General features: G+C 40.1%; 1 protein-coding gene and 1 long non-coding RNA gene across 3 annotated transcripts; one reads left to right on the forward strand and one right to left on the reverse strand.

Annotated features, from left to right (window-relative positions):
• The first annotated feature begins 1,265 nt into the window (after positions 1 to 1,265).
• On the forward strand, positions 1,266 to 4,353 carry spata4 (spermatogenesis associated 4). Of its 2 annotated transcripts, none has more exons than XM_034093205.2 (6): positions 1,266 to 1,495; positions 2,710 to 2,839; positions 3,138 to 3,256; positions 3,633 to 3,853; positions 3,940 to 4,044; positions 4,202 to 4,353. In XM_034093205.2, exons 1-6 carry the CDS (start codon positions 1,395 to 1,397, stop codon positions 4,294 to 4,296), a joined length of 771 nt encoding a protein of 256 aa, XP_033949096.1. In that variant the 5' UTR covers positions 1,266 to 1,394; the 3' UTR covers positions 4,297 to 4,353. The 2 variants fall into 2 exon arrangements, with proteins under 2 accessions (XP_033949096.1, XP_033949097.1); XM_034093206.2 differs by having other exon boundaries at positions 3,147 to 3,256.
• Positions 3,797 to 7,706, reverse strand: LOC139434571 (uncharacterized). The gene is made up of 3 exons (XR_011643892.1): positions 7,015 to 7,706; positions 6,096 to 6,325; positions 3,797 to 3,878 (listed from the first exon to the last, which is right to left on the reverse strand). It is a non-coding gene; the product is annotated as an uncharacterized lncRNA (long non-coding RNA).
• Between the last annotated feature and the right edge of the window lie 5,531 nt (positions 7,707 to 13,237).

The raw sequence follows: 13,237 nt of genomic DNA on the forward strand, positions 1-13,237 counted from the left end.
AGAAAGGAGCAGCATGAAAACACTTTTCATAATATTCAGCCTCAGAGTCTCACATTTTGAAATAGTTTCCATTTTGAGGTTGTAACATAGGTGTATTCATCTGTGGTGGAAGAAGTACCCAGATCTTTCCAGTGTATAAATACTCAAGTGGAAGACATCGTAAGGCAGGGGTATCAAACTCAAGGCCCGTGGGCCAAATCTGCCCCGCGACCTCATTTTATGTGGCCTGCAAGAGCTTGCAAAGAATATTATATCCAATGCAATTGGTGTAATTGTTGAATATTTGCTTTCAATTATTTGCCCGAGACCTCTGCTTTCAGACGTAGTTATTACCAGAACTGATAATAATCCAATGCAGAGCCAATAATGTAATATAATACATTATTTAATATATATTATATATTTATATATGTATATTTATATAGAGAAGCCAAGACTGTGCAAAGCTGTCATCAAGGCAAAAGGGGGGTCATTTGAAGAATCTCAAATATAAATCATATTCTGGATTTTTTAACACTTTTTTGTTTACTAGATAAATCCATGTGTTCTTTTATAGTTTTGATGTCTTTAGTATTAATCTACAATGTAGAAAAGTATTAAAATAAATAAAAACCTTCGAATGAGAAGGTGTGCCCAAACTTTTGACTGGTACTGTATATTTATATAGTTACAACCGGCCCTGTGAGTGTAACCATAATGCTGACATTGAGTTTGACACCCCTGTCTTAAGGCATCTAAAATGTTACTTAAGTAAAAGTAGAAAAGTAATAGCATCAAACTATACTCAAAGTAACTAAACTAAAAGGTAGGACTATGTAGAATTGCCATTTTTATCAAATTCATGAAAAACTATTTTTATTTTGCAGCTGGAAAAGTCGTAGATTTATTTAATGACTTTTTATAATACGTTTTAATTTATCAGTCAATTACATGTTTTAAATACAAATATGAACCTGCAAAATAACTATTAGCTCATAGTTTATGCATGTCAAACAAATGTAGTTAGTCAAAGTACAATATTATTTTCCAAATTGTTGAAAATACCAAAATAACTACTCAATTAGGCTACAGTACTTGGTTACTTTCCACCACTAGTATTAATCATATAGGCCTACTTGTATTAATGCAATTCATTATCATATCAAGGTCTTATTTTTCCAATCAATATATTTAAATTAGTAAAATGATTAGATTGGAATTCATTTAAAACCTGTAGGCTATACATGTAACACCCTCTGAAGGGCAGTAAACAGGGTCGTGTTGTTGTCATGGTTATACAAACAAAAAACGATCACGGCGTCAAGCTGTAGCGGACCTCCACTTGCATGGAGTAATTTACAGAGTTAGCAGTACAAAAACGGTTTACTTCTAGGTTTCATCGGGCTTGGAGCATCATGTCTTACCCACAGTCTCCCAGGAAGGCAGGGATGCCAAGAGAAGTGTTGAAGTGGCTGCAGAGCCTCGAGCTGTCAGTTTATCCGACGAATGTGCGCAGGTAACGTTGACAAATGACATGTAATTAAACTTCAATTTAGCTAACCCAAACACTTAGCAGTGCGCAATAATGAAAACCAAATCCATGTCAATGTTTATACTTTGCAAGTGGGACACATGTAGTTGGAAAGTCCTCAGTAACATAAGTCAAATAAGTTAACTACAGGTTGTTTCAATGGGATTCAGCTAACCTAGCGGCTAGCTACTTACCATTTAATTTAGGTAATAGAAGTTAGCTTGTTTTTAAATTGTGACGCAAATCTTGATTAGTCATTGCATTTAAAGGATAGGTTAGCGGGCTAAATGACTTGACATGCAACCAAAAGTAACGCCGATTTAGTGGTGTAAAGTACCTAAGTACAATTTTGAGGTACTTTACTTGAGTATTTCAATATTTTGCTATTTCGTACTTCTAGGCCTACTCCACTCCAATTCAGAGGTAAATAGTGTACTTTTACTCCACTACATTTATTTAATACATTTAGTTGCTTTGCACCATTGGATTAATCATGTGAAATATAAACAACACTTAAATAAGACTTTAGTTACACTAGACTAGAGTAACATTCACTAGCTAGTGCTACCCTGCAGTACACAAAGTCATTACAACTAGCTGCACCTTTACCAAATGAATTCACATATTAATGGATCAATAAATATAGTCAAAACATACAAATATATTATGCTGAAATGGGTCAATTTGCATTATTTTTGGTACTTTAAGTATATTTTGATGTTAATTTGTTGTGTTGTTTTACTTAAGTAACATTTTGAATGCAGGACTTTTACTCCTACATTCAAAATGAGTGCTTCTTGAAAAATAACCAAATCAATCCATGGCGTTGGTGAGCATTAGCTTATGCTACACAACTAACAACTCTGGATAGCTTGGTCTTTTTCACGTGTTTGACAGTTGCTCTAGTCATGATTGAGTGACTCTGCTACGTAACGTTAACAAATACTTTTTTTTTTTTTTATCATGAAAGGGCCTCACTGAGATGAAATATCTCTTTGTCCTCTTGCACCACAAAATCATGAAAAGGAGGAAGACATATGAGACAGAATTCACAATGTAAAACTACATATGAATAGAAAAATCAAGGATCACACAACAGATCAGAGAGAAAGCATCAGTGCTTTCCAATGGTGTCCGGACAGCAGTGGATTTTAATGGTAGAATAAACTCAGTTTGTTGTCTGCGCTTTTTATTTCCAGAGACTTTTCTAACGGTTTCCTTGTGGCAGAGATATTGTCTCGTTATTACCCCCAAGACTTTCCAGTGCATGCATATGACAACGGAACATCGCTGGCTTCCAAACAGAGGAACTGGAGACAGATAGAGAGGGTAAGAGGAGGAGAACATCTACAAATATAATGAGCTGGAATAAGATTTACCTTTGTTCTGTCGAGTTGGAATGTGGTTTATCTTTCCCTTGTGTAGACTACTGAATTATCATTAAAAATGAAACTACTTGAATGTGTCCAACCCACATGTTGTGATGTAGCGCAACCAAGGACACACCAAGAGAAAACCTTGAATATCAATTCATTGAAAGTAATCTACACTGAATACCAGTTATGATAATTTCCTTCATGTACTAGAGGGATCGCAATAAGATAATTACCAATAGTTTATATGTTAGTCTTTACAGAAGCAGAATCTGCACTTGATGAAAGACGTCATTGATAGAAGCATCCACTGCAAACCAGGAGCAGCTGAGCTGTTGGTGCAGGAGGTTTACACTCTTCTAACTAATCAGAGGTAAGCGTTGATTGGGTGTGGGGCAGGAAATGAACACAGTTCGAGGGATATTAAAAAAATCATCCGCTACTTATTTTGTAACCAGACAGATGGCAGTATTTTATATTGGTACATGAGAAAGTTGTTGATAAGGTGATGAAACTCAAAGTTTCCCAGTGTTGATGTTTTTTGCAGGTTTTTTTTTTACTGATAAATCAATTCAGAAGTAGGTTCCTTTTTATCATCAACACCGACACAATCTGACTTTTTTGCCATCGTAAGGGTACAAATATGTGCCGAAAGAAAAGTATGAAGGTGCTTTGGTATTGGCTTCTCTTTCTAAAGATCTAAGGTTTCCACCTGGTAGGTATGCTAATCCTGAAGTCTCCCTTCTCAGTATCAGAGATGTGCAGGGTCCACAGTCAGACTTCACTGATGAGGAGTACCAGGAGCTTCTGCCCGCAGTGGCCCGCTCCACAGCCTCCAGAGCAATCAAGAACAACCTGAGGATAACGGAGATCATGGCCGAGCCCGACATCATCACCAACCAGAGGAAGTCAGAAGCCATCCTGCGCAGGCACCTGGAGCACAAGGCTGCAGAGAGGGTTAACAACCCTGGTGAGCCACCCAGATATTGGGCTTTCTGTAGGGGCAAACATAAAATTAGAACTTTTATGTAATATCTTTCTTTGGTTTGGGGATAGGACGATTTAAAGGGAGAGCTAATCTGGGTCGGCTGGCATCCAGACATCTTGTGCCATCAGGCCGCAGAGATGAGTGCTTTGCCAAATCTGAAGGCACTCCATCAAGTAAGTGTTACGTTTCGTATTCTCTCTCAACATTAGTCTGCAGAAAATATTGATTATTCAAATAAATGCTGCTTGAATGCAGTCTTTGGTAAATCATGAACGTTTTTGCTGAGACAGCGAAATGTCTAATCTGTCTATTTTCCAATGTCTTTTTTAGAGGTGTGCTCCTCATCAACATGCAGAGGAGCTGCTGTTTCCTTTAAGGAGATAAAGGTGCACCAGCCTGTCAGACATTCCCTAATTAACAATTAAAGGAACTAGATGGAGAACATTGCTAAATAAATGTACTATTTTGTGTGTGTCATTTAATATATGGATGTGTTTTTTCAAAAAGATTAGCCTGTTTTGATTGTTATACCTCACAAATTACTGGACTGTAAAAGACAGAGGGCGTGACTGTCTGTCATGGTTTATGTAATATCAATGACTCAACCAGGTTTGGCCTATGTCAGTTTCTTCCAGTAGGTGGCAGCATTGAGTTACGAGCAGAGCTTACATCCACTGCTGTGCTGTATGTTGACAACAGGAAATGAGATAATGCACATAATGCTTCTGCTATTGCAGCAACACTTTTTTCTATCTTGTTTCTCATTAAATTATTACTATTCCTTATTTTTCTAGCCCTTTGTTGAATAGATGTCAACACATATATGGACTGTGTCTTTATCTGGAGTATTGGTTGATGAAACACTGACCTTTCGAAGGTGTGGATGGCTAAAGGCTAACCATGTTTTGATTGTGAATATGTCATTAAAAGGCCCGTGGTAAAACAAATGAAGCTAATTGTGGGTAACATGTGATGCCTGGGTTAATAAGGGTAGAGCACAGGAGATGATGGTGGCAATGTATCACTCACACTTGAACAAAAGACGAATGTTTATTCTGTTTTTATTATGTCCATATTTAATTTCTAGGCAATTTCTTGCGGGCCCAAGGAATACGATAATCCATTTTAGATATTCTCATTAAGTTTTAACATATCACAATCCCACTGGTCGAAAGTAACTAAATGCACTTACTCAAGTGCTGTACTTAAAGGTGCAATTGATAACTGATGGCATTCAGCCTCTAGATGGCGCACTCCCCTGCCCTGTCCATTGCATTCACATTTAAACATATCAACCATTTCATACCTGTTACCATTTTTGAAATAATTTATTCACAATCTTAATATTTGTATTTTAGAAAGGGCCATACTTTTATTCTAAACATTTCTAAAAGCTATGTGGTTTTTATTTTATTTTCTATAATTGTAATATATACAAATGTTATCAATGTAACCTTTATGTAAAGGTCCCATGTCATGCTTTTCCGGTTAGTACCCGTCCCCTTGTGTGTTATGAAGGTTTTTATGCATGTAAACGGTGTGCAGAGTCAAAACCCTCAAAGTACACCCTGTAGCGAGTACAACTCTAAAACAGAAAATACCTCCCCAAAACGCCTCGTTGGAGATACGTTATTGTCCATTTGATTCTTCCGGGTACGCATGATGTCAACCGTACCCGGAACTAAATGGACCAATCCGCGGAGCCATTACGTTAGCCGCTGACTGATCCAAATTGACCAATCCACGGACTTCCTCACACACACAGTAGGCTTGTTTGAGACACATTGCGGCTCGCCTCGAAAGTAGACGAGAGTAGCCGATCGCAGCCGGGGGAGGTGTCAAAAAGCTCGTCTTAAGTCGGACAGCTCGGATTCGGAGTCGGCTTGACTGGCTGGGTTTGCAATGGCGGAAATTGCGTTGGCGTTTTTCGTTGCAGATGAAGTGGATGCAATAGATTTTATTTTAATGATTTGGTTTAACTTAAAGAGAAACTTTATTGTTATTGCACATATTACAGGTACTGAGACAACAAAATGCAGTTTAGCTTCTAACCAGGTGCAGCAAGCAGTGAAGTGGAAAGTAATGTACACAATCTACAGAATAACATATAGAATGAATTGAATGATGAATAAACAGTGGGGTATGAATACACTAGATATCAGCCTGTGAGCAGTATGAACAGTGTGTATGAATATGATAAGATTGTACAAGTGCTATACGAGACCTCCACAAGACCTCCTTGCTGGCTGGGTTGAAGGTGATGGCTGTGGTGGAGCCTTTGTGCTGAGGTGTATCTTGACCTGGTGGCAGCCGCAGATGGAGGTGGAGGCAGCTGTAGTGATGCTGGTCCTTGGTGGTGATGGCTCTAGTGAAGGCCCTTGAGCCACAGTAGATCTTTACCTGGGGGCCGGCACAGATGGATGTTGTGGCTGCTGGATAAACGCCGCCTGTGGGCTAGGGATGCCAGCGATTATTCGAATATTCGTTACAGTCTCCATAATCGAATATTATTTTTAAAAATCGATTTTATTTATATATATATTTTTTATTATTTATATATTTTTTTTATTATTTATGTTTTTTATGGCTTAGTTTCAACCAAAATATATATATATATGCTAATAATAATTGTAAATGGCCATTGGTCACACCACCAGTTTGTTTTACTGTAAACTTGGAGGAAGCCTGCGTGCAGAGCAGACTGCTGCTGCAGCACACTGCACCCCCCCCCCCCCCCCACGTGCGACTAAAGATCAGTGTTGTGCTAGTTACTGAAAACCAGTACTTCATTTCAAAAGTAACTCAGTTACTTTACTACTTACACCAAAAAGTAATGCGTTACTGTGAAAAGTAACGTTTTAGTTACTTAAAAAAGGGCTCCCATTAATGCCCTTACAGCCTTCATTTCAGTACTGTTATTGCATTGGAGAATAATACAATCTGTTGATCAACTTGACATGCATTATATGCAATCTGGATAGCATCGATATTAGCTGGCTTTACATTTTTGTATATTCTTTCTCCAGGTCGTTGGAAAAAGTTTTCCGTCCCATATGCCGCCCGGACATGCTATCATGCTAACTAGCTCCCTGAAAGCGGGTGACTCCACTGTAGCAATAGCCTGCATGTGTTCTACAACATACCGTGCAATGGCTTTATCGACTTTTCCCTGGCTAGCGGTCCCTCGGTTAAAATCCAGCCGCTGTTGCTTAGGTGCAGGTGGAGTGGCGTCGGCTGAGTCTCTGTGGTCTTAGCTACTAGCTTCGTCCCAGCATGTTGTTTTTGCAGATGTTTTAAGAGATTTGTTAGTTATCAGTCTTGTTAGTAAACAACACAAACACGCCCACAGCGCGTCTCCGCATGTGACACAGGAAGTATCTAAGTACATTTACTCAAGTACTGTACTTAAGTACAGTACTCATCTCTGTTCACCTGGCTGTTGACTATATAAAAAAACTAACGGAGTAACGCACCATGTAGTAACGGTAACTGAGTTACTGAATTTAAAAAGTAATGCGTTAGAGTACTAGTTACTGCCAAAAATAACGGCGTTACAGTAACGCGTTACTTTGTAACGCGTTAGTCCCAACACTGCTAAAGATGAACAAAGCGGCAGCCGGCAGGTAAAAAGAGTTCCTCCTCGTGGAACTACTTCGAACATACAAGTCCAAAGGAAGTTAAATGCAAGCTCTGCGAAAAGACGTTGGTCTATCACAACTCAACCTCAACAATGCGTTCGCATTTGAGAGTGAAGCACGCCAAAGAGGTTACAGAGAAAGACGCAGCACAGCCGGCCATTACCAACTTCACTTCACGGCCACGTCGTTGTGATGACATGCTTGTTTGTTGTTTGTACTGTAAACATGTTCTAGTAAAGAAAACAACGGAATTCCTTTTGTCTGAGTTTTTTTTTTTTTCTCCCGCGGGGGGGGGGGGGGTCGTCGAATAATCGATTATTATTCGCCAGGGCTGCCGAATAATCGATTTTGATCATGGTCAGTTTCTGGCAACCCGCCTGTGGGCCACTAGGCCCAGACAGCTGTGAAACATCTCTGTAAAACAAATACAAATGTAGGACAATAATTACAACTAATTTCATTGAAATAAAGTTCAAGTAAAATGTTGCTCAAGCACAAATAACAATGCACACATAAAAAGAAAGTTTGGGAGGTTGGACAAGGAGTCTCTCTCGATCTCTCACACACACACACACACACACACACACACACACACACACACACACACACACACACACACACACACACACACACACACACACACACACACACACACACACACACACACACACACACACACACACACACACACACACACACACACACACACACACACACACACACACACACACACACACACAGGTATTTCCAGTTACTTTACATTCAGTATAAAATCACAGACACACATATACATAGGCTACATCTGATTACAAAGTCTCATCTGTACAGGACGGTAAAATAATAACAGGCACACATAAATAAATCTATGACAAAGTCTCATCTGTACAGAACAGTATGATTAAATAATCGATGGCAAAAACATGTCACTGTAAATGTCTCCGTTGTGGGACGAATAAATGATTAATTTAATCATCTACACATGTAATCTCACTTTTACACCAAAATAACGTTAACACAGAGTAAACGTTTGCTAATGGAGTCTATTTTGTCCCAAGAAAAAGTTAATGACTATCGATAACAAATATATATCAATAAACCTATTGTTAATTTTCGCGGTATTCCCCACACATTGCCAGTACACTATTGTAATGGAAACTTCTGTGTAGCAATGCAGTGGGAGTCACTGACTCAGGAAGGAGACAGGGTGGAGCAGGAGCTTTGATGTCAAACACTGGAGGTTTATTTGGAGTTACGGCCGGAGAATTCACAATCACAGCAGTCACGGTCTGACTGCACGGGTGGTTGCCACGTCAATTCTGGAGCGCCTCTCTCTTGCTAGCCCATTTAACTGGTTTCAAAAGAGAGTAATCAACATGTTTTGATAAGATAGCTTTAGACAGTTTGGGCACACTGAGTTACCTGCGTCCGCCACTTATGGCCTCGAATATGTCATACCCTGGAGTCCACAAACAACAAAGAAGGAAGTGTCCCAGTGCACCCACAACAAAGACCATCTGTGACCTAGTATTGACCGGTCACAGAATGGGAACAATAACATTATTGGCTGAAGCAGCCTGTGTCCTTAAAGGACAGGAACAATAACAGTATTGGCTGAAGCAGCCTGTGTCCTTAAAGGACATAAATAGACGTCAAGGTTGGTCCTGTATGTCACATCTAGGAGTCTGAGATAATTATTTCCCTAACAACTATTACTGTAATATTTACACTTACCCATGTCCAAATGGATCCTTGTTGTTGTCTTTGTGTTCTTCTTCTTCAGAAGAGTCGAAGACTTCAGGTTCTGAACATCTGAGGCTCTATCTTCACTGCTGCTAGCGAAAAAAATCTCGAGTGAAGTCGGCAACTTTTTTTAGCCATTTTCTCTCTCTCTCTCTCTCTCTCTCTCTCTCTCTCCACACAGACGTAAACTGATGGGAGACACGTGGTTTATGTTTTTTTTACTTGGTGGGTAGGTCCTTAGTGATTTCTCGATGTCCATTGGTCATTTCAGACCATGATGGCTGCCGGCTGAGATTTCCTTGACGGACACACGAATCCACCAATCCCACACAGTGTAAAGTCAAGATGCTTTGAGCGGCCATATTGGCTGTTGTGCCCTGGTTACTGTCTCACAGGAGATACTGATGGAAAGCTACCCTTCCAGCGATTCTGCGGATATCTGAATCATGTTTCTACTCCTTATAATCGAAAATATATGATTAATTACGTAAAAGTATGCCCACCTGGACGCGCCGGCGCATCCACCGACTCCAGAGGGTTAAAGAGTAAACTTGAGCTACGTGACTTTTATTCTGGTGATAAACGGATTTTAATTAAATCTGTAATATGAACAGTGAAAGTTTGATTCCCTGCGGTGACATTGCACTTCTCTTTCGTATAACGTTAGATGTCCAACTCGGTGTCGTGTAGCCATGCCCGCATCTCTGGTCCTAGGTCGAAGAGGCTGGCTTCCGAGGGTGGTCTATATAAGGGGCAGATGGTGATTATATGGACAGCGGTCTGCTCAGGGTCACCGCACTCGCATGCCGCACTGTCCGCCAAGCCCCACGTCTTCATCGAGGTTTTAAAGCGACCGACCCCAGTTCGCAGACGGTTCAGAGTGGTCCACTGCCGGCGTGGTAGGTCGACATTGCACTTCACTTTCACTCCTCAAACATGCCAACTTACACATACCTACCTACTGTATGCAGCTCTTTCTCTTTTGTTGTATGTCTTTCTCACAAACACACACAATAACAGAGCCCCAGCCCAGTGATCCCTTTAAAGACAACTTTGATACCATCTGATGATGTTGACATGTGATTTACTTTATTCTATGCCTTCACCTTTATCTACAATCTCCACTCTGAACAAGACTATCTTTCTCATTAGTATTACTTTATTTTTCTCTCTCTGCATATTAATTTGTTACTCATTCACACACCTCTGCACAAATGCACACACACACATATTTTTGCAGCAAAGTCAGATTAATCTTCATTTATTGTAGAGACTGTGAGTCAGGTATTAATAAGAGAGGGTCAACTGCACACAGGCAGCAATTTAAAAAGTGTTCTCATGGGGCAGATACCACTGGCTCAGTCACAGTCTGTTTTGTTAAAGTGGTTTTGCTAAAATTGCACATCACGTTTGCTAAAAGTATCACTGTTAAAATATTCCACATGTCTCTTCCCAGTTTCCCCCTAGTGCACCCCGGGAACAATTCTAAGCTTGCAACAAGTGTGACGATGAATAAATGAATGTGAAGGACTTCTGAACAACATTTTCCATGCCTCTGCCTTTCTGTGAGTGATTTACTGTTCACTTAGGAGCCCCAATTCGAGTCTAGCTCCTGACAGATCCTGTCTTAACCTCTTACACCTTTTGTGTGTGCATCAGGTACAACAGCCAAGCATGTGGTGTTCCTGGTGGGAAACACAGCAAAGCACGGCCTCCGCTGAAAAGCCTGCAAGATGAGCCTCCACCACAAGTGTGAAAACGGAGTGGGACAGCAGCGCTGCATGGGCAAACTGGTGAGATGCATGACACAGAAAAGCAGGGGCGGATCTACCGGGGTGGCATGGGGTGGCAACTGCCACCCTAAACAATAGCCTTGCCACCCCAGCTGCCACCCCAGTTGGCATCTTTGTTTTGAAAGAAAAGTTGTGGCTCATCGGACATTTATGAGAGAAAGTCTCTAATGTCCGAGTGCAAGTGAATGCAGCACAAGATGCACGTCATGTAACCCCTCCCCCGGTCCTGGCGCGAGAGTGGAAATATGATTGGTGGCGAATTCACTTGAACGGGGGGACGGCGCAAAACGAGAAGCCTTTCGGACCCAAGCACTGAAGGAATGAGGTAGTTGCGGTCTACAATGACAGAGAAGAGAATGTCAAGTTTGGCTGTACTCAGCATTGAATCAAAACGCACTACAGCTGTTGATCTTAATAAGTTTGTGAGGCGTTTTGCTGATCAAAATAGTAATCGCCGCATTCAGCTGTAATAGACATGCCAACTTGATGCTCTGCTCACGGATGACTCGATGAGAATAACAAACTGTTAAGATGATGACCTTGTATGCGTGTATATATTTTTTTCTTTGAGGGGGTCTGCCCCCAAAAAACTGTTTTAAGTCCTGAAAAAGTAAAATAAGACGGTGTGTAAAACTACACTGCCCAGCCAACAGAAAGTAACCACTTTGATTTAACTAGGCCAGTAGGTAAGGACCTTCCACTGGATAATAACTGCAGCGATGTATATGTTTTAGCTGAATACACGTTTTTTAACCCTAACTGATGCAGTTAGTCACTTCTTTAATGTTTGTTCTTTCTGATGTAAAGTCAAGGTTGTAACTGTATATCAATAATGATATCATTACTTGTTTTTCAAATTTGAAGGAGGGTGAGCAAGCATCTTGATGAACATTCATCATTAACTCCAAAAAATATAGTTTATTCAATAATAAATGAATATGTGAATCATAACAGTTCTTCACTATATCTGTAAAGCGTCTTTGAGCACCTGTAAAAACGCTAACAAATTAAATCTATTATTATTATTATTATTTATTAACAGTGATTGACAGCTGATAGGAATAATATGATTGTTAATAGTATCATATTCATTCAGACAAACATCGATGAGACAGTTAATTAATGTATTTATTGCAGCAGTCTGCATAGATTTGGTTCCCCTGCTGGTCTAAGAGTGAGACAAACTCATTCAGTTATTGTTCAGTTAAAATTCATTAAATTACGTCTGCCACCTTATATGTAAGGCTTTACTGATGTGCCACAATAATATCACCTATGTGATTGAGTTAAAATATTAATATTGTGGCTTTCCAAGTTAACATTGATTGTAGGGGTGTAACGGTTCACAAACATTTCGGTTCGGTACGTACCTCGTTTTTAGGTCACGGTTCGGTTCAGTACGTTTTCGGTACAGCAGAAAAAATTATCACAAAACATTACATATTTTTTTTAAATTATTATTAAACTGTGACTAATGTATTCAAATAAATACAAAATGTAATAAAATAAACATTAAGGTGCAGCATTTCGATGAACTGAAATAATCTGTATTTGAACTGTACTACCTAAGCAGCCAGCTTGACATTAGGACTTGCTTGTCATTGTATTTTCATGTTGTTTAAAGAAAGATGAACTTGTCCACATTGCTTGCTGAAATGGCAGATCTGCTGGCACTAACAATGTCTCCTGCTGTGGAGAACACCCTCTCTAGGGACAGTGGCAGCAGATACAGCCAGGTAGCGCTTTGCTAACATGGCAACATAAGGATATTTGGCGTTTGTAATAGCTTTGGCTCGGTCTGAACTTTCTGCGAGTGGTGGAGGCTTACATGCTAGTGGGAGTTGGGTTTGCACTTCAGTCTTTTTTCTTTTGGTACCGGTGATATTCACATTCGGGTGATGCCTTTTCAAATGAGTGTGATGTATTGCCAGCCGCGTAACCAATGTTAGTTGAACAATGCCGACAAACAGCTTTGGTTCGGTCCACCTGTCTTTGTCCGTCATCCTTGTACGTAACTGCGAAACCAAAATGTTCCCAAACCGGAGACTTCAATGATGCTGGAGGATTTTCAGCTCAACTTTATCTGCATTCGCCATTTCGACAGTTCCTCAAATTACTGACTACATTTGAACGCATCCCTGTGACCAGCTCTCATAGTATGCCTCTCGTCCAATGAAATGACTTGGTCGCTCTAT

The sequence above is a fragment of the Pseudochaenichthys georgianus genome, chromosome 10, assembly GCF_902827115.2.
Source record: "Pseudochaenichthys georgianus chromosome 10, fPseGeo1.2, whole genome shotgun sequence".
NCBI lineage: Eukaryota > Metazoa > Chordata > Actinopteri > Perciformes > Channichthyidae > Pseudochaenichthys > Pseudochaenichthys georgianus.

Excerpts from the sequence above, each read along its gene's own strand:
- spata4 (XM_034093205.2), top strand. The coding sequence starts at position 1,395 with ATGTCTTACCCACAGTCTCCCAGGAAGGCAGGGATGCCAAGAGAAGTG. Across the intron at positions 1,496-2,709 it reads TATCCGACGAATGTGCGCAG|AGACTTTTCTAACGGTTTCC; the intron begins GTAACGTTGACA and ends TTTTATTTCCAG. Across the intron at positions 3,854-3,939 it reads AGAGAGGGTTAACAACCCTG|GACGATTTAAAGGGAGAGCT; the intron begins GTGAGCCACCCA and ends GTTTGGGGATAG.